This window comes from Salvia miltiorrhiza, chromosome 5, assembly GCF_028751815.1.
Source record: "Salvia miltiorrhiza cultivar Shanhuang (shh) chromosome 5, IMPLAD_Smil_shh, whole genome shotgun sequence".
Taxonomy (NCBI): Eukaryota; Viridiplantae; Streptophyta; class Magnoliopsida; order Lamiales; family Lamiaceae; genus Salvia; species Salvia miltiorrhiza.
In genome coordinates, this window is record NC_080391.1 from 29,973,441 (window position 1) to 29,998,990 (window position 25,550).

The 25,550-nt window shown below is 37.8% G+C and overlaps 2 protein-coding genes and 1 long non-coding RNA gene across 5 annotated transcripts; 2 read left to right on the plus strand and 1 right to left on the minus strand.

Moving 5' to 3' along the window:
• The first annotated feature begins 3,761 nt into the window (after nt 1-3,761).
• On the plus strand, nt 3,762-5,510 carry LOC131026377 (tetrahydroberberine oxidase-like). Its single transcript, XM_057956245.1, has one exon. The coding sequence runs from the start codon at nt 3,791-3,793 to the stop codon at nt 5,420-5,422; it is 1,632 nt and encodes a 543-aa protein (XP_057812228.1). The 5' UTR covers nt 3,762-3,790; the 3' UTR covers nt 5,423-5,510.
• Nucleotides 5,511-7,257: 1,747 nt separating this feature from the next.
• Nucleotides 7,258-9,944, minus strand: LOC131026400 (uncharacterized). Of its 3 annotated transcripts, XR_009102277.1 has the most exons (7): nt 9,408-9,943; nt 9,220-9,303; nt 9,071-9,119; nt 8,687-8,880; nt 8,245-8,344; nt 8,051-8,158; nt 7,258-7,441 (listed from the first exon to the last, which is right to left on the minus strand). XR_009102277.1 is itself a non-coding variant. In XM_057956277.1 (4 exons), exons 1-4 carry the CDS (start codon nt 9,519-9,521, stop codon nt 8,780-8,782), a joined length of 348 nt encoding a protein of 115 aa, XP_057812260.1. In that variant the 5' UTR covers nt 9,522-9,932; the 3' UTR covers nt 8,356-8,779. The 3 variants fall into 3 exon arrangements, 1 of the variants encoding a protein (XP_057812260.1); XR_009102278.1 differs by lacking the exon at nt 8,245-8,344 and having other exon boundaries at nt 9,408-9,944; XM_057956277.1 differs by lacking the exons at nt 7,258-7,441; nt 8,051-8,158; nt 8,245-8,344 and having other exon boundaries at nt 8,356-8,880; nt 9,408-9,932.
• A 2,578-nt stretch (nt 9,945-12,522) lies between these two features.
• On the plus strand, nt 12,523-13,794 carry LOC131026404 (uncharacterized). Its single transcript, XR_009102281.1, has 2 exons — nt 12,523-12,868; nt 13,398-13,794. It is a non-coding gene; the product is annotated as an uncharacterized LOC131026404 (long non-coding RNA).
• The last annotated feature ends 11,756 nt before the right edge of the window (nt 13,795-25,550 follow it).

Below are 25,550 nucleotides of genomic sequence, written 5' to 3' on the forward strand. Positions count from 1 at the left end.
AATGGCTAACCAACAACGTTCGGAAGGGTGGTGGCCGCACGAGATTGAGGAGATTAGGGCTGCGGTTCGTCTTGACATGGCTTCGCATAGCCATCTGCGTCAGAAACGGTAGTTAGGGCTGATGTGTGGCTGTTTGGTTCTAACCGCCCGTTTAGTTTTTTTTTCGTGGGGTGAGAGCCGGGATAGTTTGGGGACGATGGTTAGGTCGGAGTTCCGGAAACTTTCCCTTCCGCTCTTCCCTACTTTCGTTTTGTGTTTAGACGAGTACTCTTTTTCCTTTTCACGGTTTTTCCCTCTGGGTTTTCAGTGAAAAGGTTTTAATGAGGTTCGGCCCTTAGTCTGCTCCATCTGTGCTTTCAAGGGTTTTTTTTTAGGTTTTTTCTTTCCTTTATTTATATAAAATCGTCATTTAATAATGATGCACGGATTCTTCAAAAATTAGCATGTACGGCGAATCGGATTCTTTTAGGGTGCGATTCTCTCGGATTCTTGTCGGATTCGCACTCGATTCGCCACGTGGCGTATCTTTTAAAATAATTTATAAAAATAAACCGAATTCGCAAATTTCATTGGCGGAATTCACGTATCTCGTGCACGAAAGGCCTACACAAGGTTATTTTGATAATTTTATTTTCAGTTATGATTTATATATTGGACTAATAATATTTGAATCGTTATATTGTTGCTCAATTAACTTATATAATTGAAAATGCTTAACTTTTGAGTAAAATAAAATGTAAATTACATATAATTAATTTAAGAAAATTTAAATTGATATATTTTATAAGTATTATATATCATAAAATTTTAATAATTAGATGTATCATTGCCGAATCGCACCCTATAATTTTTAAAAACCCGTATCCCCGTACTCGTATCGTATCGCCCCCGCATCCGCACCCCCGTACCTATGCAACATAGGTGCTAAATTTTACAATAAATGTGGTGAAAGTGATTTCTACCAACATTGATTTTACTATCCTTATTAGCAAATGGGATCCTCTGTCCCAAAATATAGTGTGTACCACGTGTACGACTCTTCATTTCTTTATATTTTTAAATTATTTTTTATTCAATTTTAATTTATTATGCTTTTATATAATATAAAGATAATTAACAAGGGTTTACTCATCCAGTTAGGGTTTATAATTATTTTTTTATATTTATTTGAATTAATAATAGATTATTTGGGTTCATTAATTAAAAGTTAGGGTATATAATTTTTTAAATTTTAATTTTTCAATGATAAATACTAATTAGAGTTTATAATATAATAATAATTTTTATTTTTATAAAACACAATTTATAAAACAAAGAAATTAAGAGTGGTACACACAATATTCTGGGACAGAGGATCCCATCTGTCCTTATTAGTGTATTCTAACCTAGTTTAAACGGATACTTGACGTTGGTGGGTTTAGTCACTGTGATGCCATGCTTTTCTACATGCTCGGCCTCTTACTCCTTCCTTTTTTCCTTCTTTTTCTTCTCAAGGGTCGTATTTTTTTATGAATGGGGGTGTTTGAAATGTGATTCTAGAACTAAATGTTGGATCGGGTAAAGTATTAAAAACCAAGTGCCTTGTAAAACTGATACTCGTGCTATTTATAAACTGCATGACCTTGGGTATTTTAGTTATTTTTATCCCGAGTACGGGAGGGTGTATCAGTCATTCCCCTTCTTTTTCTTCCTTCCGCCTAGGAGCAAGGTTGTCTTTTCTACTTTAAGGTATCTTCCACGTCAACCGACAAATTGTTAGTGTAACAGCCCGGCTCCAGAGTTGACGGTTGTCCCCACAGACCAACACGAGTCTTTTCTAGCGTGTTTTGTCCTCACTCGCACGCTCCCCGAAAAACTTCCCAGGGGGTCACCCATCCAAGAATTGCTCCAAGCCAAGGACGTTTAACCTTGGAGTTTCTTCCACGTGGGCACCAGAAAAGAAGATGCATCTTGTTGATAAGAGTAGCACCTATCAAATCATTTTTAAGCTCTCCACGAATATGCAGTCCCATACCTGCATATTCTCGGAATCCCTCTCGTTCGGGTGTGTTCTGGTTCATCCCTGCGCCCCTCCGCTTGGAAGTCTTAATCGGAGCCGCTCTTTGTCCGTGCCTCTTTTGCACCGGCGATCACTTCGCACTTCGTCCCCGAGCGTCACAGTTAGTTAGGAAAGTTACTTTTTCATCTGTATTCTATTGTTCTCCGAGGGACATCAGCTCTGCGGAAATCAATCCCGTCAGACTATATTGGGTTCTCTAGCTGCCCAGATTACTCCCTTGTAGACATTATTCCGCTTTGAGGTAGTGTTTCAGCTCTGCTCCGGATTAAAGGATTCATACTCTACTCTGACTTAAGGAGATTATGCTCTGCTCTACTTCGAGAAAATTACATTCTACCTTCTGGGAAGGTCGTTTACAGCCTACTCCCGGAGGTACTTTAGTATGCTCAGATCTGTTGGGATTCTTCATTTATGAATAGATAGGGTATTCGAGATGTTCTCGTGAGGGAGCTCTGAGTCCCGAATACCATCCTCATCAAAATGTTTGAATGAAAAACATAAAGAATAGTAAGTATGAGTATTAATAAAAGGAGAAAATGAGCAGTTGACTATAAGATATGGAAAAGGAAAACCGAGAGGCAATTAATAGTGATAAATAAATGAGGTTAATTTTGGAATCTAAAATTAAAACGACATACATGATGAAATTGATGAAAAACATTAGAACAACTTAAATTTAGAATAAGATGGACTACCAATTTTGAAAGATAAAACTTACAAGACATATTTATTATTTAGAACATATTTACTATTATGTACCATTTATTTTACTAAAATTATAAAAATCATTAAAATAATTAAGAAAATAAAAAAGAGAAGCCCTGCCATCACCTGCCAACAGCCAGCGATCACAGTCCACCAGTGGGCGGCAGCCGACGACCATCGCATGCCGCCATCAATTGACGATCATCGCGTCGTCGCCATTCACCATGCTTCCCATATCTACCACCACTAATGATCCACCACCACCATCACCAATTTACAAATCCAAAAACACTACAATACTTAAATAGAAATAAATGTTCAATCCTAACATACACGACTTGATGCTTGACGTTCAACCCCTGACGTCGAGCGTCAAGCAATAGTTCAAATTTAACTATTGCTCGACATTCAAGCGTCGAACATTTTGGTGTCGAGCACCGAGCAATAGGGATATATATTTTAGTTTGTGTGGGTATTTTTATTTTTTTGTATTTGTTTTTCAGAATGGTAAAAGCTACAATTAATCCTTTTTTATATGCTCATATTTACTACTTGACAATTTATTAATGCTAGAGTTAATAGAAGAGTTAAATAAGAATATGTTAGTAAATTAACTAAAAATGCATAACTCTTTAAAAAATCAGCATATATATTTGAGAAATTCGAAAACTAATAATAAATGTAATTACAACACAACGAGTATTAGTTTTGCCTTAGATTGACATTGCCTTATAAATAGATGGGAGGAGTTGATCCGGGTTCAGTGCAACAACAAGAGGTAAACATTGATAACGACTACAAGTAGCATCATAAAGTAATTATACAGAAAAATTGTTTGAAGTTGAGATTTGAAAAATCAAATGAAGTATGAAATACGAAATAAGCAACTAATTAAGCTTCGTCTGGCACGCCAACTGAATATTTTGGTATCCTTTCCACAAAGAAATAAAATAAAAATAAATAAATAAAACCGAGTCATCGATCTAGTGCAATATTGAATTTGATAGTAAAATCTATAAATGGGACATGGATGAAACTAGTTTCCACAATCAGATAATCATGAAAGCTCCGAGCATTTTATCTCTCACTTTCATACTTCTTGCCATCATTTCGTGCTCCCGAGCATCATCTTGTGCTGATGATTTCCTTCAATGTTTGCGCAAAGAATTCCACAACTACTCTTCCATTTCCAACAACATCTACACCCCAATCAACTCTTCTTATTCATCTATCTTGCAATTAACCATCCAGAATCCGAGATTCGCCTCAGATCCTACTCCATCACCGCTTATCATCATCACCCCACAACACGAATCACAAATCCCACCTTTAATCCACTGCGCCAAAGAGAGTGGCCTGCAAATTAGAACTAGAAGTGGAGGCCATGACTTTGAAGGACTATCTTATCTATCCCAAGTTCCATTTGTGATCATTGATTTGATAAAATTCAATGAAATAAAAGTTGATGTGGAGCATAAAACTGCTTGGGTCGGAGTTGGTGCAACCATCGGTTCGTTGTATTACGCGATCGCGGAGAGAAGTCCGATTCTGGGGTTTCCAGCCGGAATTTGCCCAACAGTTGGTCTTGGTGGGTACTTCAGCGGCGGAGGCTATGGCACAATGATGAGAAAATATGGCCTGGCTGCGGATAACGTCATTGATGCAAGAATAATCGACGTTAATGGCAGACTTCTCGGCAGAGAATCAATGGGTGAAGATCTGTTCTGGGCCATCAGAGGCGGCGGAGGGGCAAGCTTTGGTGTGATTGTCGCATGGAAGGTACAATTGGTGGATGTTCCAAAAAGGGTCACTGTTTTCAGAGTGAGCAGGACGTTGGAACAGAATGCAACGCAAATCATTCACCGCTGGCAATACATAGCTCCTAAATTGAACAAAGATTTGTTCATTGCGATCCTCTTAACCAGGACAAACACAACACGATCCAGCAATAACATGACTATCAATGCTTCTTTTTTCTCCTTGTTTCTTGGTGGGGTCGATAGATTGCTGCCGTTGATGCAAGAAAGCTTCCCTGAGTTGGGGTTAGTGAGACAAGACTGCGCGGAAGTGAGCTGGATACAAGCAATGGTGTTCATAGCTGGTTTCCCCGTTGACTTTCCGCCACAAGTTTTGCTTAACAGAACCGACCCCAGCACAAGAAGACCCTTCAAAGGAAAATCCAATTATGTGCAACAACCCATTCCTGAATATGGGCTTGAAGGCTTCTGGAGACATTTTTTTGAAGAAGAAGCTGAATCTGCGCTTATTGCGATGACTCCTTATGGTGGAAGGATGGCGGAAATCTCTGAATCTGCAATTCCGTTTCCTCACAGGGCTGCTAACCTCTACAAGTTGTTGCATGTAGTGTTCTGGGGAGAAGATGAGAATCAAGATCCAGACAAGTATATAAAGTGGAGTAGGAGGGTTGACACTTACTTGACTCCCTATGTTTCGAGTAATCCGAGGGAAGCATACGTTAACTACAGAGATCTCGACCTCGGAGTCAACAACGTCCATGGAGACACAACTTACAAACAAGCCAGCATTTGGGGCAGGAGATATTTCAAGAACAATTTCCGTCGCCTTGTTCGAATTAAATCGGTGGTTGATCCCAAGAATTTCTTCAACAACGAACAGAGCATTCCGCCATTGCACTAAATGTCAGGCAAAGTAATATGATATGATTCACGCGTCAGCAAGTTTTTTTTTACTCAGTCACGAATAAACTTACATCTGCTTTCGTTAATCTGATTGCTTTCCTGCATTTGGTAGTTAAATAAATGCTTGTAATAATTATTTCGTCTCAATCTGGTGTGATAAAATGAGTTATTGTCGAGGTAATATTCTATGAGCCGGTCTCTACGGTGCGCTCCAACCTTCAGCATGCATACTAATTCCTTATATGGGTGTGTTTGTTTTTTATAATCTGCGCATATAGTCAATGGGTGTGTTTGTTTTTTATCCCCTTAATCACATGGGATCCTCTGTCCCACATTGTGTGTACCACGTGTACCACTCTTCATTTCTTTATTTTATAAATTGTTTTTTATAAAAATAAAAATTATTATATTATTATAAACTCTAATTAGTATTTATCATTGAAAAATTAAAATTTAAAAAATTATATACCCTAACTTTGAATTAATGAACCCAAATAATCTATTATTAATTCAAATAAATATAAAAAAATAATTATAAACCCTAAATGGATGAGTGAACCCTTGTTAATTATCTTTATAATATATAAAAGCATAATAAATTAAAATGAAATAAAAAATAATTTATAAATATAAAGAAATGAAGAGTGGTACACGTGGTACACAATATATTTTGGGACAGAGGATCTCATTTGCTTAAATGGAGGGATAACAAAAATTTATACCTTTAAATATTTGCTTTCTTATCCCACATTTTACACAAACACCATTTTTCCTTCTTTATTTTCACCTCAAGAAGAGATAACATTATCCCTCCATTTTGGTGTGATAATATTATCCCTCCTTGAAGTGAAAATAAGAAAAGAAAAATGGTATTTGTGTAAAATGTGGAATAAAAAAACAAATATTTAAAGGGATAAATTTTTGTTATCCCTCCATTTAGAGGGATAAAAGCAAATACACACTGAGAGTCTGAGATTATGTGGTTTAAACGCAAGGTCGTCGGTTTGAAACCCACGTATGACATTTGATTTTTATGTGCTGTCAGCCTGTTTGCCCGATTCGCCTTGTTCAATATAAATATTTTTTATTGAGTTAATTGGCTCAATTAGTCCTTCTTGTATAAGAAAAGGAAATATTGTCAACCCAAATAAAAATATGGAAAAACTAGCATTTTTTGATGTAGATGTACAATTATACCCTTAATGATATTTTACACTGTTACATACTTTTTCACAAAAGTGTGTAATAACGTAAAAGTGTGTAACAGTGTAAAATACACTATTACAGACTTTTTCAAAAATCGTGTAATGATCGCAAAAATTGTGTAATAGTGTATTTTACACTGTTATACGCTTTTTCACAAAAGTCTGTAATAACATAAAAGTGTGTAATTGTGAAAAAGTGTGTAATATAATAATGTATTTTACACTGTTACACACTAAAAGGGCATTTTGGTCAAAAATGCTATTATTTCCATAGTTTTTTACTCAGCCCTTCTCGATCACATTCAAAAGTTTCATTTGTATATATTAAAAGTGTTATTTACAGCATTAAAAGTATAACTTTATGTTATTAGAAGTGACATTTTTAATGTATCATTTGCGAAGTATCATTTTTCGTTCATTCGAAAATATCATCTATATACATTTAAAGTGTAATTTTCTATTACTAGTGTGTAACCCGTCGAATTTCGACGGGTATTATTTGTTATTATAGTTTATATAAAAAAAGATGTAGAAATTATTTCATAATATATTTATAAATTATGAAGATTTTTTGATGTTATAGTTTATAAATAAAAAGTCCACCTCCTTTACATAATATATTTATAAATGATGAATATTATTCAGTAAATTAAGTGTTAACATGATATAGGTCTACGTTACATATCAAACTAAAATGAAAAATTTAAATTAAAGAGGACACCCGCTACCCGTCGTACCCGTCACCCACTATCCGTCGGATACCCGCTGAGGCTTGAGAGGTAGGGGCGCTGATGCTTCTCGGCGTCGACATCCTACAATCAACCACCCAACAAAAACAATAAACCACCCAAAAAATAAATCACCACGAAACTGCAACAAATTTTAGAGAAAATTTCAACTTTTGTACACTACTATTTACCACTCATACCCGCAACCCGCGGATACCCGCCACTTGTCGGGTATCCACCAACCCGCTATTCGTCGGATACCCGTTACCCGTCGAAGACCACCATATCCACTATTTGTTTAAATATTTATTTTATGTGATGTTTTTATTAGTTTTCTCAATGTGAATTATTATCTATCTTCTTTTTGTCACACAATTCTTACATTATAATGCATTATTAATTTTTGAATCAAATATATTAATTTTTTATTTAGTAGAAGTAATGTCCTAATAGATTTTCTAAAAAAAGGTTGTAAGAGTTAATACAATTAAATAGATCAAATTGTTAATTGAAAAATTAAATATAATAAATATTATATTTATATTTTTTATTTTATCAAATAAAATAACATTAATTATGTGTACAACGTTCACTCTTATTGCTAGTAAAACTAAAAGAACCTAATAAAATGAAAAAATAAATTGTAGTTGAAACATTAAATCATAAGTACAGGAACCTCTAAGCATGATTTACCTTTTACCAATCACCAAAAATGGTATTCCTCATCCTCACCCATTTACTCTAATGTCTCATGAAAGAGCCTGTCGAATAATATATAAGTTGACAGCAAGGCACAAATTCCTGAAACAACCTCATTTACGTTAGAAGATAAATAAAGTTTTTCCTACTTGCTCTACAACTGCTATATCTACCAAAAATCAACACACCTCTCAACGTCAGCCTAACCCTCACGAAGCAGGGTGGTTTTGCTCAGTCTCAGTGAGCCATAACCCGCCGACTGCCATCATTTCTGAGATGAGCAAAGGCCTAAAGCATATAGAGATGTTAGGTTCGCAAAAAAAAAAAACTTCAAACTAAGGTCTTAATCTTAAAACTTACAGTCTATTTTTTTGAGGGGCTGTAAAACTTACAGTTCTAGAATGTAAACAGTTGATTCAAACATTCAAGGAATTAAAAAAAGGATAATGGGGATTCAATGCATGCTAATAGCAACTTAAGACCTGGAATTAACATCATATATATTCCAAGCTTTTTCAGCAATTCTAATCATGAAACATGCAAAGAGCTATTCAAGAAGCTTGAAGACATTTTCGCACCAAACTTAAGGATGTACAGTTGTGAAGTAAAAGCAGAGGTAGTAGGTTGTACCATAAGAAGCCCCATCTCGTTCGATAATTCACTAATCCTCATCATTGGAGAAGTCGCATCGCTATCTTGATCATAAATCTAATATTTTTCATCTTAGGGGTCGTCCTGCATTTCATTGCCCCCAGCAAAACCAAAGAGAAAACGGCCAAAAAGATCTTGTAGATAGTCCTTTGAGATATTATCATTTTCAGTATCTAAATGAAGTATAGGACACCGGAGATTAGGTACAAAACAAAGAGTTTATGTGATTCACTATAGCAATTGTTGATAATTTGTAAGAAACCAATTCACACGAGAGATGTAGAAAACACAGGTTGCCACTATAAATAAAGATTCTCACCCATCACTCGCCAAATTCAATCGAGATTCAAGAAGAGCACTCACTTGCAATTGTAACAGAAAGGAAAGGCAAAAAGAATGAGAAATATTGGCGCTGCAATATGGAGAAATAAGCGAAGGCAAATTATAAACAGAATTATTTAACAACGCAGAAAACAGAAGCAATGAACAAAGAAGATAAAACGCAGCAATACCTTGCGTTGGCTGTAAAAACATAATGAAATCGGAAGGAGCCGCCACCAATTTCTGAATGATTCGTGGAATTTATAGCTAAAAATCTAGGTTAATTAAAAGTTTCCATTGTTAAAATCCTTTCCAAAATTTGTTCTTTCTAAAATAATAATCATTCTATATTTAAAATAGTCAAACATTAAATACTTACCATGGCTGTATAGGAAGAATCACGGCAGATAGCGGAGGGTTCCGGCGCGGCGAACCACGGTGGGGAAGGGAGGTGGCAGATCGATTTCTGGTGGTGGGGGCGGCGACTGGTCATGGTTTTTCAAATTTATTCGGAAGGAGGTGGCAGATCGCGGAATCGTGGGGAGGGTGGGAAATGGAGGGCAGATGGCGGCGGCGGCGGCGGCGGTGAAGGCGGTGACCAGCCCGGCGATGGCGATGAGAGTTGCAGAGTTTTGGTGGTGGGGGCGATTGGTCATGGTTTTCCAGATTTATTCGAAAGGAGGTGGCAGATGGCGGAATTTCGGGGAGGGGAGAAATGGAGGGCAGATGGCGGCGGCGGCGGCGAAGGCGCCGGTGGCGGTGAGAGTTGCAGATTTCTGGTGGTGAGAGCGATGAACAACGAATGGTTCCTGGTCATAGTTTTCAGATTTGAGATCGAATGGAGGTAGAGAAATTAAGGATATTAAATATAAAATGAAAATAAAGTTACATGATTTTAAAAAAAATATTACATGTGGAATTATTTTGCCACATAGGATAAGTGATATTAAGCTAGAAGCTCTAGAATTGTAAGGATTTTGAATCTTGAATTCTTAGATATGCCACGTAGGAGAGTGAATTAAGGAAAGGCCAGGAATCACTAATCGTATTATATATTGATTAAAAGTCTTGTTGGTAATATACTATCATTTATTTTTATAAAAAAGTATCATTTGATTTTATAAAAAGGGTAAATATCATGAAAACCCCTGAACTATACTCATTTTATCAAAAATATCCTGAAACTTTCAAAATGTTCTCTAAACTCTCAAACTATCAGGTTTTTATCAAATATATCCTACATTTATTTTTCGGTTACCAAAAACGTGATGTGGCTCGCCACAATGTAATTTATATTCTATTTTTTAAAATGACATGAAAAAAACGACTTCGTTTCGTACCATATTCTATCGTGTTTATCCATAATTCTAGGTTATTAGCGTGAATTTCAAACACGATAGGAGTGAATTTTAAATTTCAGAGTGAATTTTTTAAATGATATGGTACGAAACGACGTCGTTTTTGTCATTGCATTTAAAAAAAATAGAATATAAATTACATTGTGGCATCCGGCGAGCCACATCACGTTTTTTGTGACCGGAAAATAGATGCAAGATATATTTGATAAAAATCTGATAGTTTGAGGGTTTAGAAAATATTTTGAAAGTTTCAAGGTATTTTTGATAAAGCGGGTATACTTAAGGGATTTTCATGATATTTATCCTTATAAAAAATACTACTTCCTCCGTCCACGAAACAAGTTCACAGTTTGTGCTTGGCACGGAAACTAAGAAAGCTGAAAAGGCTGGTGTAAAGGTGGTGTAAAAGACTAAAACGGTAGTGTTAATATATTGTGATTACTTTTACGAATCTTTCACTAGCTAACAATAATAATAATAATAATAATAATAATAATAATAATAATAATAATAATAATAATAATAATAATAATAATAATAATAATAATAATAATAATAATAATAATAATAATAATAACAACGACAACAACAACAACAACAACAACAACAATAATAATAATAGGGTTAAGGTGCAGATAGGCCCCTCAAGTGGAGGCCCTTAGAGCGTTTCAGTCCCCTTACTAACTGTGTGTGCAAATTGGCCCCCGAACTCAAAAAAACGGTGCAGATCGGCCCCTCTGACTTAACACCGTTATGGACCGTTAGTCAATGAGGCGATCTGCACCGTTTTTTCGGAGTTCAGGGGCTAATCTGCACCTTTTAACTTTTTAATTAATTCATCTCTCTCGCTCAAAATTTGATCGTCGCTGTCGCTGATTCAAGCTCCGGCGAGGCCGGCGGAGAGCGCCGCCCCTTTCTTTTTCTCTTGGGCCCTAAACCTCGGAGCTCGCTCGACTGCACACGCTTAGCGTCAAGGACGAGCCCTAATTCTCCCATTCCATCGGAAATCGCCGCCGCAATATCCGGTGAACCCGCCGCCTGGCTTTTCTCGATGAGGAGTCGCCTAGCTTTTCTCGATAAGGAGTCACCTCTTTCTCTCAAATCCGGCGAAATCCGGTGATAAAGGCCGACGATACCCGTCGCCATCTACACTAACGGCGTGCTGTTGAAGAAGGACGCCTTCAAATCAGAGACCATGGCCAACATGATCTCGATCTCGATTGGGGTCACGATCACCGCCTACGGCGAGGCGAAGTTCGATTCGTTGGGGGTGATTCTGCAATTGGGGGCGGTGACGTTCGAGGGAGAATTCAAGTTTCCATTTCGATTATGTGATTTTCGGGAGCAATGACGCCGATTTGGAATTCCCGATTTGGGGCTTGGGAACTTGATTTCATGATTTTCCTCATCTGACGGCGATTGACGCCGGAAAGGTTGGTCGGAGAAGATGAGATGTGATTTTTTTTAATGAACGGTGTGCAGATTAGACCCCGAACTCCAAAAAGGGAAAAGGTGCAGATTAGCCCCTGAACTCCAAAAAGGGAAAAGGTGCAGATTAGCCCCTGAAGTCTAAAAAAAACATTCGAATTTTTTTTGCTGACATAAATATTCGAACAAACGTAGAAAAATTACGAACATCTAAATAAAATATTCGAATGTCTAAATAAAATATTCGAATTATTTTCGCTGACAAAATTACGAACATCTAAATAAAATATTCGAATTAATTGAATAATCTACTAAATATTCACAAAGAAATTCAACAATTTGAATACAACAAAGAAATAATGATAATAATAATAATAATAATAATAATAATAATAATAATAATAATAATAATAATAATAATAATAATAATAATAACAATAACAACAACAACAACAACAACAACAATAATAATAATAATAATAATAACAATAATAATAATAATAACAATAATAATAATGATGATGATGGTGATGATGCTGACAACAACAACAACAACAACAACAACAATAATAATAATAATAATAATAACAACAACAATAATAATAATAACAACAACAACAACAACAACAACAACAACAACAACAACAACAATTATTATATATAGGGGAGGGATCCATGAAGAATTAAGCTTTAATAAAGAATAAAGAATGGATCCTAAGCGTTAGATCTAACTAATCCAATGGCTACAAATAAAACGAATAAAATATATAAAAAGGAAAAAGAAACACATTAACATTAAAGAGCTCCGATTTTTTACAGTGCAAGGGTGAAAAACGTAAAATATACATCTCGGTAAATCTGGAAGATTCCATGATTTCCGACTTTCTCTCTGCCAAATCTTCACGATGATTCGCGTGTAGAATAGGGTTGAAATTCAGACGACTCATATCTTCTCCACTAAGAATCGAAAATCTGTGAAGAATTATCCTGCGGAATGGAAGAACAACTGGGTTTGTTCAATTTCTGGGGAAACGGAACGCGAAATCGAAAGAAGGTGAGTTTCGAAAAAACCCTTGTTCATAACACTGTGAAATTTCGAATATATTGAAACAGATCTGAAATTTGTTAGTTTTTTTTTGGAAAAATTCGATTGTAATTGCCGACATTAACTTTCGAATAGGAGATCTAGGTTTTTATATGAAGAAACTGAAGATTTGTTTTATATGGTGATGTTTTATATGAATTTAAAGTATTAGATTAGTATTGAGGGTCCCATATGATGGATTTTTATGGAACTTTCGAACGTTATATTCATTTAGAAATTGTTTTCTGTTCATTGAAAAAGTTTGATTGTTCATTACATATTCAAGAATTTGGGTTTGAAATCGAGGGATTTCTGCGTTTGAGTGGAAGGTTTGAGTTCTTGAAGAATGAGTTGGAGAGGTTGGTCGGTGGATATGTCTTGGGCTGCAACTCTGTTGATCATTCCTTGTGGAAAATCAATCAGCTTTGTAATGTGTGTGTACTGTCTCTCTTTCTTGATCTTTTGCTTTTGTTTGAGGTGTGTTGTGAATTGGATTTAGGATGGGCTGCTGCTTACCTCGCGATTCGTGCTCTATGAATCGATGATTGAGGAGGTAAGCATTTGGGGATGGCCACTGCAGACTGTTGGATTGCTTGGTGCAGCTCGAGCCAAACACATGGATCCCCGAGTACGGAAGGAGCTTCATCGGGCACAACCCGAAGTTGATTTCTGCTGCGATGGAGTTCTTTAGATTCAAGCTCACGATCCAGTTTAAGAAGATGGAAAAAGAGTTCTGGTTGGCACCTGCATTTGGAGGCCAAATTTTGCAATAAAATATATATATTCACTTTATAAAAAAAAATTGTGTTCTATTCAATAAAAATTATGTTATGTTCATTGTAAAATTGAGATTATTCGTTATATAATATATTTATGAATGGTATACTTTATTTTTATTTAGATGTTCTTAGTTTTAGTAAGGTTTTTCGAAAAGTTAAATTTGTAATATTGTGATAATTCGTTACGTATTATATTCTTGAAAAATATTATTGATATTTGATTTAGAATTGTGAAAATATTTAACATAAATTTTTTCGAATAAGTGTAAAAAAGTTATGAACATCGAAATCAAATATTCGAATTTTTTTAGCTTTCATAAAATATTTCAAACAAAGCTTTAAAATTTATGAATATTTAAAATAAAATATTAATTTTTTGCTGACATAAAAATATGTTTTGTTCATTGAAAAATTGTGATTATTCGTTACATATTGTATTCCTATTGATATCTGATTGAGAATTGTAAAATTATTTTAAAAAACCTATTGATATCTTTAAAAATATATTTCGAACAAGCGTAAGAAAATTACGAACATCTAAAAAAAACATTCGAATTATTCGTTACATATTGTATTCCTATTGATATCTGATTGAGAATTGTAAAATTATTTTAAAAAACCTATTGATATCTTTAAAAATATATTTCGAACAAGCGTAAGAAAATTACGAACATCTAAAAAAAACATTCGAATTTTTTTTGCTGACATAAATATTCGAACAAACGTAGAAAAATTACGAACATCTAAATAAAATATTCGAATGTCTAAATAAAATATTCGAATTATTTTCGCTGACAAAATTACGAACATCTAAATAAAATATTCGAATTAATTGAATAATCTACTAAATATTCACAAAGAAATTCAACAATTTGAATACAACAAAGAAATAATGATAATAATAATAATAATAATAATAATAATAATAATAATAATAATAATAATAATAATAATAATAATAATAATAATATATTCTTGTGCCGTAAATTTGTGAATATTTAATATTGAAATAATCAACTAGTAGTATTAGGCATTACTTGAATAATCAATATCGAGTAAATACGAAAAAGAACATAAATATTCAGTAAAAAAAAAGTAAACTAATTAAAATATACATCTACTAAAATTTATAATTAAATTAATAAAATGCGTAACTAATAAACATGTAGAAATATGAAAAAAAAAAGAAAAAAAAAAAGAAAGCAAACACTGATGCATAATGAAAATGATTCAGAATTTAAGTAACGTGAAAAATAAATATAATAATGCAGAGTGAAAAATGTTGCAGAATGAACAAAAATAAATAAATAATAAATGATGGATATCTCATAACTCCACCCAAAAAATAAGGAGATTCGGTCAACATGATCAATAAGATATCAGTTACTTAAAAAATAAAATTACTTAAATAACCTTATTATAAAAAACGGCTTATATGTAATCTACTAAATCTGAACCGTGAGATTGTATAAAACTAATGGCTAAGATTAATTCTTCATTCTCAAATTAGTTAGCATTCTCTATGGATCTTCTCCCTATTATTAAAATGCGATTTTATTAGAAAAAGGAAAACCTAAAGAAACCCTTGAAAGCACAAAAAAGCAGACTAAGGGCCGGGCCTCATTAAAACCTTTTTACGGAAAACCCAGAGGGAAAAATCGTAAAAAGGAAAAAGAGTACCCGTCTACAAAAAAGGAGGGACAAGAGAGCGGAAGGGAAAGTTTCCGGAACTCCGGCCTAACCATCGTCCCCAAACTATCCCGGCTCTCACCCAACAAAAGAAGAGGAGGCAAAGGGCCGGTGAGATAATAATAATAATAATAATAATAATAATAATAATAATAATAATAATAATAATAATAATAATAATAATAATAATAATAATAATAATAATAATTAGTTTAGGGGAGACTAATTACATAAGTAATGGTGGAACAAGGTGGGCCCAACAATAGGTAAAATGTAGTAATTTTAAAAGTAAGGGAGAATATATATGTCCAAAAAGGAGAGTGAGAACTTGTTTTGTGGACAAAAATTTAGAGGCAAGTGGGAACTTGTTAGGTCCGGGGGGTCTCGAATAGGTGTATGGGGGGGGGGGAATACACCTATAGGCTATTTTTACAACAATCTACTGACCTCAATCAGAGGGATCTCAGTCAGAGATCAAAATGAAACTTTACACGCAAACAATGACTCCTGTTTTACTGAAATCAGTTTTGACCAACAGGGTTGACGACTGATACTGAAAGCTCTTCAGTAATGAGTTATCAGTTAAGTTGCTGGAACTTAACTGATCCAAGTAAGGGCTTCAGTCGTGTTTGCTAAGATAGAGATGATATCACTCTTCCTTACTATCAGAGGATAGTTCAGTCAGATAGATATCATACGCAGCGGAAATTAAACTTCGTTTTGTAATAGCCTCGGTGGAGCAGATAGTTGGATTAAGATTTCTCTTTGCTGTTAGTCAGTGTTCAATTTTATCAATAGAAATAGCACAAGTAAGAATGTAAAACTGAAAGCTGCAAACAACACAGAGACTTTTACGTGGTTCGGAAAAACCCTTTCCTACATCCACGGCTGGTTGATCAGACCAACAATCCACTCCGCAAGTGCTTCACTGGTGCACTGCAAACCGTACCCGTGTGCTTGCCTGGTGCACACAACCGTAAACTGAAGAAAACCCTTCTTCAGCACCCACACACCTCGCGTAGGATTTCCCTGCTAAGCACACCTCGTGCTCAGACTTTTCACTCAGAGTTCAGAGTACCTTCCTGAACTCCGAACCACTCAAACACTCTTATGGGGGAGAGGTTTGAACGAGTGCCAACTATACTTACAAATAACAAGTTCTTTGAAGCAAGTTTGACCTTTGGCTTCTGGGTAAATAGATATATGCCTAGGGTCTAAGAGAATGTATGTAATCAGCAGTGACTGATTTTGGCTTTGGAATTCTCTTCTTCGATTCAAGCTTTGGGGCGGTTAAGCTTTAGGCTGAGTAGCAATTTCGGCAGAGCTTCAGCTTATGTCGTTGAATCGGTGAAGGTTGAAGTGATCCTCGAGCGCTATTTGTTGGAGAACTCTTGAATAGATCCGTTGGCGTAAATCGTCCTCAAGATTTCTTTCGTTGGAGAGCAATTCGAATTTAGGCTGAGGCTTCAATCTTCGAGGTTCCTTGTCTGTGTGGAAACGGCTCTCTTTGATAGACAGGAGATGTGACATCTCTGAAAAGTAACCACCAGATAGGAATGACCTCTGCAGAGATAAGATATTCTGAGATCTCTGCATTTAATGCGGCTGTACTTGTGCGTACGTGACTTCCTCTGAACGTTAGTATCAGTCCTTTGCGCGCATTAAATAATCAGTCTTCAACTGATTCTTCAACTGATACTTCAGTTGGTAATTGCAGTCTTCAGTCTTCGTTCTTCAGTCTTCAGTCTTCAGTCTTCGACACCGCAACTAAACTAGAAACGAACTCTAACACTTGAGTTCAAAACGATTCTAGTCTATTACATATAAGTCCTATGAATTTTGGTATCATCAAAACAAGGGTTAGGATATTCCACAAGGTTCCCAACAATTTCCCCCTTTTTGATGATGCCAAAACCACACAGCAGTTCTAGACAGCAAAAAGACTGAACTCACAGTACAAGTTCTAAACAAGGGGTGAAAACAGTTCCCCCTTAACAATAGAACCTAAAAACTTGTACTTAGAGCAAGAACGAAAACAGTTCTAAAAACAGAACAAGAAGAAGACAGAAAAACCATAATCAGAGCCTGGACAAAGAGTCATTGTCTTCAGGTTGAGATCAATAAGAAGATTATTTCATTAACAAGGACTGATAAGCCATCAGTCGAGGTACAAAGCAAGACTTACATTGGAGTAAAAAAGAAAACAAAAATAACATGGGAAACCCATGGACTCCAGCAGTCTGCTTGGCTGCGCCTTAAACTTCTTGATCTTCATCTTCTGTCTTCGTGTCTTCATGTTCCTAAGCTTGTTCCACTCTCACTTGTGTTCCGTTGAATTGAGGTCTTTTCCTCTGGGCGAATCTTCCTCATGATCATCCTGAAGAAATAGGATGATCATTTTGCTTGATCGTCTTCAGTCTTTTGAGAATAAGTCTCTTAAGAATTTCCCCCTTTTTGGCAACATCAAAAGGTGGGATTTTGACTGAAGGATGAAGCTAAGACCACTGCGTGGAAACGGAATCGCAGAATGGTCCAGAGAAAGATGCTGAGGGTCAGAGGTAAACGGAGAACGTGGAGGGTTTATAAAAGAAAAATGAAGAGTGAGGAGAGGAGGGATGAAGGAGGCGGAGAACGGGGTGGGATCAAGTTTGCATGGCTCTCGAGACTGGGAAGAAGAGAGCAGCAATCATGCAAACCAAAGGAGGTTGAGGAGAGGGTTGATGGTGAAGAGAAAGAGGCATCAGAGGAGAAGTGTGTGGAGGAGGAAAATCGACTGAGTGGCTATCGTGATGATAGACACTGTCGATGTTGCACCGGTTGACAACGAGCTCCTGCTCATTGTTGTTGCTTGGCATCGAAGCTTCACAGTGGACGAGAGGTCTTTTTGTGAAGACGATGAAGTCTGTGTTATTTCAGACAGATACTTCAATCCGATGCACCGGGCATGAGGATAGAAGACGCTCGCTTCGCTGGATACAAGTGAGGGTAGATCAAACTTTGACACCGGAGAGACGTTGAGGTCCAGTGGAAGGGTCCGGTGAAGACCAGGTATGTGAGCGTCATTCTTCTACTCCATGACTTTGCAGTCATAGATTTCTCCTTTAGTCGGAACAATTTTTCTCTGCAACTTTTAAAACAATTGAAACTTTTTCTCACAGTGAAGGCTGTGGAGAGTTGTTAGTTGATGCAGAAAAATCGTGAAGACAACATGGTATAAATAGACAAGATTTGAACCATGTAAGAAGATGAAAGGTTTTTCAAAAACTGTGCCTAAAATGCATTTGAAGAGAAAATTCGCGTCCGCCATCACTGCGAGGGACTGCGTCTTCAAAAAGTTGAAAGGCATCATTACATACTGTCATGTCAATGAGCTTTTCAAGAAATTTTATTGCAAAGGCACAAAGGTTGGAAAGATTTTTGGCAAAAAGATCAGGACAAGTTCAATCAAAACAGATTTTCACTTTATAAAAATCTTGTCATTCTCGGATATTCCATTTTCCAACAATTCCAACAATCAGTTAAAGTTTTTGAAAGAAACTGATCAGTTAGAGAAAAGATTTTGAACTAAAACTTAAAGCTCTTAACTGAAATAACTGATTTTGAAATAGCAAACATTTAAAATACTTACTGATCAACTGAACATCGTAGTCAGTTGATACCACGTGATCCTGGTTGTTTCATCAGGATGACTTCTTCTTCAGATGAGCATTCGGACTTCAATGCTTTCCACGTCGGCGAACGTAGAAGCAGCAGTTGGTTGACCACCAGTCAGCATGACTGTTTGAGAAAATCTTCAAACACAGCATCACTCTTCAGGGTTGATGAGGCCGATCTTTGCACATAGATCATTGAACCTCTCTTCTGGAAGAGCCTTGGTCAGCAGGTCCGCTCTCTGAATAGCAGTGGGAATCCATTCCACAGAGACATTCTTCTTTTCGACATGATCACGAATGAAGTGATGTCGAATTTCAATATGCTTCACTCTGGTGTGATGAACTGGATTCTGGGAGATTGCAATAGCACTGGAGCTGTCGCAATAGATAGGAACTTCCTTTTCGTCGATCCCATAGTCCTTTAGTTGATGGACTAACCACAGGATTTGTGAGCAGCAGCTTCCGGCAGCAACATATTCAGCTTCAATTGTAGAGGTGGCGACTGAAGTCTGCTTCTTTGAAAACCAAGAAATGAGCTTGTTGCCTAGGAATTGACATGTTCCGGAGGTTGATTTGCGATCAAGCTTGCATCCACCGAAGTCTGAATCTGAATATCCGGTGAGCTTGATGTCGTCGTCTGCTGGATACCACAATCCTAAATTGGGCGTGCCTTTGAGATATCTCAGAATCCGCTTTGCTGCATCCAAATGAGCATCCATAGGATCTGATTGATATATTGCACATACACCGACTGCAAATGCGATATCTGGTCTGCTCGCAGTCAAATACAGCAAAGATCCAATGATTTCTCTGTACTTCTTCGAAGAGACAGAGTTTCCTTCTGAACCTGGATCAACTTTCCAGTTTGTGTTCATTGGGATCTTGACTGACTTCATGTGCTGAATACCGAACTTAGCTATCAGCTCCTTGGCATACATGGACTGGCTGATCAGTATTCCTTCGTTGGTCTGCTTGACTTGCAATCCGAGAAAGAAATTCATTTCTCCCATCATGGACATTTGAAACTTGTTGGTCATGATGTCAGCAAACTTCTTGCACATGCGTTCGGATTTGGATCCGAAGATTATGTCATCGACATAAATCTGAACAAGCAAGAGATCTTCTCCTTCTTTGAGAGTGAACAGAGTTCTGTCCACAGATCCCTTTTTGAAGCCTTGTTCAACTAGATACTCCGAGAGAGTATCATACCACGCTCTTGGTGCTTGCTTCAACCCATAGAGCGCTTTCTTCAGCTTGTACACCTTTTCTGGTCCAGCAACCTCAAACCCTGGAGGTTGTTCCACATAGACTTCATCTGTGAGCACTCCATTGAGAAATGCGCACTTGACATCCATTTGGTGTACCTTGAAACCTTTGTGAGCTGCGAAGGCTAAGAAGAGTCTGACTGCCTCCAATCTGGCAACTGGGGCGAACGTCTCGTCGTAGTCGATTCTTTCTTCTTGACTGTATCCTTTAGCCACTAGCCTTGCTTTGTTTCTCACAACGTTTCCTTCTTCATCTTCCTTGTTCTTGTAAATCCATTTCAAGCCAATCACCTTTGCATCGTCTGGTCGATCCACAAGCTCCCAAACTGAATTCCGGTTGAATTCATTGAGTTCTTCTAGCATTGCGATGACCCACTGAGTAGACTTCAGAGCTTCTTCAATATCCTTGGGCTCTGTAGTTGATAAGAAACAGCTGAAATTCTTATCTTCATTGATGCAGTTCTGATTGATGTCGAAGACGAGGTTGCACATTGATCTCCAAGTCTTGACGCCATCTGATGGTTCTCCAATGATGTTCTCCTTTGAGTGGAGTTCAAACCATCTTCGATACTTCTTGATTTCTTCTGGAGATGGTGGGGTTTCTTCGGTCAGAATGGTTCTGAGGTGTTGAGCACCTTCTGGAGCAGGGGAGAGTTGAGCTGGGGCGGCTTCTGCGCGTTCAACTCAAACTTCAGCAACTGGAGTTCCCCCTTGATTGATGCCATCTGCATTGGCTCCAGTCTGAACTTCAGACCTTTGGTTGATCTTCTGATACTGAAGCATCTCAGCATCTTCATCTTTGCCAGGTCCCCACACCAAGACAGTAGAGGGCTCGATGTTGTGGATTTCAGCTTTGGAACCTTTAGCGATCTGAACATACTTTTCAGCATCTTGTTCCCTGAAACCATCTGTAGACTCATCAAAGATCACATGAGGTGTTTCTTCAACACAAAGAGTTTGAGTATTAAACACTCGATACGCTTTGCTTGAACGTTCTGTTCCAGAGTATCCAAGGAAGACTCCTGGATCAGCCTTGCTATCGAAAGTGTTCAACCTCTTCTTATCATTGTTGTGTATGAAACACTTAGAACCGAAAGCATGAAAGTAGGCAATCGATGGCTTTCTGTTCTTCCATAACTCGTATGGAGTTCTTCCATGTCTCTGAGTGAGGAAGGAGCGATTCTGCGTGTAGCATGCGTTGTTGACTGCTTCGGCCCAAAACTTCAAGGGGAGTTTTAACTCGGCTAGCATCGTCCTTGCTGCTTCCTTTAGAGACCGGTTTCTTCTTTCTGCAACTCCGTTCTGCTGTGGAGTTCTTGCTGCAGAAGTTTGATGACTGATTCCTTGTTCATCACAATACTTACGAATGACAGTATTGAGGAACTCAGTCCCACGATCTGATCTGATGTTGATGATGTTGACTTTCTTTTCAACGCTCAGTATTCTCAGCAGTTTTGGCAGTTCCTCCAGTGTCTCTTTCTTCTTGAAGAGAAAGATAACCCAAGTATATTGTGAATAATCATCCACAACTACTAAGGTGTACTTCCTACCGTTGTAGCTTCTTGGAGTGATCGGGCCAAATAGATCCATGTGAAGTAGATGCAGAATCCTTCCAGAGGAGTGTCCTGATTTTGACTTGAATGACGTCCGCGTCTGCTTTCCTCTGAGGCATGCTTCACATTCTTGCTTCTTTTGGAACACAATAGAAGGAAGACCTTCTACCAGTTGATGTTTAGCAAGTTTGTTGATCGTCTTGAAGTTAAGATGGTTGAGTCTCTTGTGCCATAGCCAATTGGGCTCCGAGCTGCTCTTGCTGATGAGGCATGTTTCTGGTGGGCTGTCTTCCCAAGAAACGACGTAGAGACTTCCTTGTCTGAATCCTTTCAGAACCACCTTCTTTTGATTGTTTCTAACAGTGAATTCATCCTTCTTGATCTTCACTGTGAAACCACTGTCACAAAATTGACTCACAGACAACAGATTATGTTTAAGACCAGAAACAAAGCTAACATTACTGATACTGGCGTTACCCATGTTGAGCACACCGTAGCCTTTTGTTTCTCCGATTGAGTTGTCTCCGAATGCAACTTTGGATCCAGCTTTCTCAACATACTGAGATAGATACTCTTTGTAGTCCGTCATGTGCTTCGAATAGCCACTATCCAGATACCACGTTCTGATTGAAGCTTTGGCCTCTTTCTTCTTTTTGTGTTTCTTGACATTGACCTGCAAGGAAGAGTTGCTTCAGGCACCCAATCAAGCTTGTGGTCATTCGATGTTAGCTCGAGTTCCCTTTGGAACCCATATCTGCTTCAGAGTTGGTCTGGCTGATCTCTTGCGCTTGGTTGAATGTCTGATTGACGTTGTTGGCGCTTCAGGTGGCACATGAGCATTCTTCTGTTGAGAAATCCTTTTGAAGGCCTCACTCTTGTAGTAGTTCTGTCTGATGAGTGGTTGAGGTCTTCTTTGCTCGGCAAAGTATCTTCCCTGTGATACTCGAGTCTTTGCAGACTTTTGGAGACTTGGCTGATGTCCAGTAGCTTGTTGTCGTGGATGACTCTTGGCTCGTCTGGACTCAGCATTGCTTGGTCTCCATGGATGTTGTTCCTTCTGAAACTGAACTGTGGATGTCAGTTTCTGACTGATGTGGCCTTTCTTCCCCCTGGATTGATGAGGAAGATTCTTCTTGGCTTCTGATGTTCCTTCCTTGATCTTTGACTGAAATCTGCTTGCCAGTCTTCTTAGTGGAATGATCTGGTTGGGGGCCTCCTAAGCTTGTCTGAAGCTTCGTGGAGGAGGAACATTTGATCTAGCCATCAGTCTGCGCTTGCGAACTTCATCCATATCATGATCTCTTGATTCTTCTGAGGTTGTGATTTCAGAAGGATCGTCCTTTGAGATGATCATGATATCCTTTCCTTTGTCAGCTGCAACCTTTCCTCCGATGCTGTTGACCAGTCCTTTCGATGGAAAGTTGCTCATCATGGGAGACTGCATCATGCAGTTCTTGACTGTTTCTTCCAGCTTGTGATTGAGCCTCTTGATTTCATGAGATGCTCTTTCACATTCTGAGTTGGAGATTCTGAGCTCTTCTTCCAGTCGACTGTTCTCCATGATTAGTTGATCAAGACAAGTTTCATCCGGAAAGTAGATGATTGTCTGATTCTTAGCTCATTCATCATTGATCTCCTTGTCCATTTTTTGATTCTGCTTGAGGAGATCTTCGAACATTTTCCTCAGCTGACAGTGATCAGTCATGAGCTGATCAAACTCGTCAGTTTCATCGGATGAGCTATCTCCAGATTCTGAGTGGTCTCCTGAAAGCATCAGGAAGTTATCAGTAAATGGAGTTTTTGAGTGAGAGTTTACCTCTGAGCCATTCATTACATTGTCGTAGCTGTTGTCAGCCACGCTTTCTGATTCATTGGCCATCAGGGCTCGGCTCTCATCATCTGAGCTGGAACTGTCGAAGTCGGATGATTTTGATGTGTCTTTGGAAGAGTCAGCATCGTCAGCAACCATCGCTTTCTTCTTTGAAAAGCTACGATCTTTCTTAGCTTTCAGTTCTCTCCGCTCAGCTGGAGTCAGATCAGGGCATTCATGTCGAAAGTGCCCTTTCTTTCTACATCCAAAGCATTCCATATCTTTGATGTCGTAAGCGGCTGACTTCCTTTCTCCGCTTCGATCTGTGGAATGTCTGGAGTTCCCTTCTCTTTCTTTTCCTTTGTAGTGCTGCTTGTGGAACCTTCTGTACTTCCGGAACTTGGATTCCATCTTGTTGAATCTTTCAGTCAACAAGGCATATTGACTGAAGAAGTCCTCTGGGTTGAGTTCCGTTGGTTCCTTGATCTGCTTCTTGCCTTCTCTGGTTGAGGCCTTCAGTGCTACTCCTCTTGAGGTTGATGGACCATCTTCGTCTGATCCTCCAGCCTTCTTGTTACCAAGATTTCTCAGAAGGTCGAACTCATTTGCCATGAGATCGGAGAAAAGCTTGTTTGTCGGGAGGAGCTGACTGAATCCTGACTTATGTTGATGCGCGACTGAGTAGATCTGCCATTCTCCACGTGGCAGTGCTCGAAGAATCTTCAGGTTGATTTCTCGTTGAGTGTATTTGTCTTTGGAAATGGATTGAACTTCATTCAAGATGAGATTGAATCTTTGTTCCATTTCCTCGACAGATTCATGCTTGAGCATGAGGAATGAGTCGAACTTCTGGCAAGCTATCGATAGCTTATTCTCCTTGATTTCCTCGGAACCTATGCACATTCTTTCTTGAATGTCCCACATCTCCTTTGCTGTTCCGCACTTGATGATCTTCATGACATGCTTGTCAGGAACGGTGCCGGAGATGATGCTTTTGGCGAGGTTGTCTAACTCATCTTGCTTCCTTTCTTCTGTGGTGAAGTCTGCCTTTGACTTGGGCTGGACCTCATCGTAAGGATCCTGATGGAGATCATTAGGAATCCTTTTGACAGTTTCGGTGATGGTGATTGGTCCGCTGGTGATGACTTCCCACATTCGGCAATGTTGGGCGGTGAGGAAGCTTTCAAGCCGAAACTTCCATATGTCATATTTTTCAATACTAAACATAGGTAGAGAAGATAATCTGCTGTGGTTAGTCTCCATAAAAAAAGAGAGAACAGATAACAGCAGATAGAGCAAATAGCAAGCACAAAAAGAAAGAGTAAAACTTTTTCGAGACCTTTAAGAAAAAAGGATCTAGTTCAAATAGAACCTAGTCAGATGCAGATAGTTCTTGCGAACAACCTGCTCTAATACCAATTGTTAGGTCCGGGGGGTCTCGAATAGGTGTATGGGGGGGGGGAATACACCTGTAGGCTATTTTTACAACAATCTACTGACCTCAATCAGAGGGATCTCAGTCAGAGATCAAAACGAAACTTTACACGCAAACAAGGACTCCTGTTTTACTGAAATCAGTTTTGACTAACAGGGTTGACGACTAATACTGAAAGCTCTTCAGTAATGAGTTATCAGTTAAGTTGTTGGAACTTAACTGATCCAAGTAAGGGCTTCAGTCGTGTTTGCTAAGATAGAGATGATATCACTCTTCCTTACTATCAGAGGATAGTTCAGTCAGATAGATATCATACGCAACGGAAATTAAACTTCGTTTTGTAATAGCCTCGGTGGAGCAGATAGTTGGATTAAGATTTCTCTTTGCTGTTAGTCAGTGTTCAATTTTATCAATAGAAATAGCACAAGTAAGAATGTAAAACTGAAAGCTGTAAACAACACAGAGACT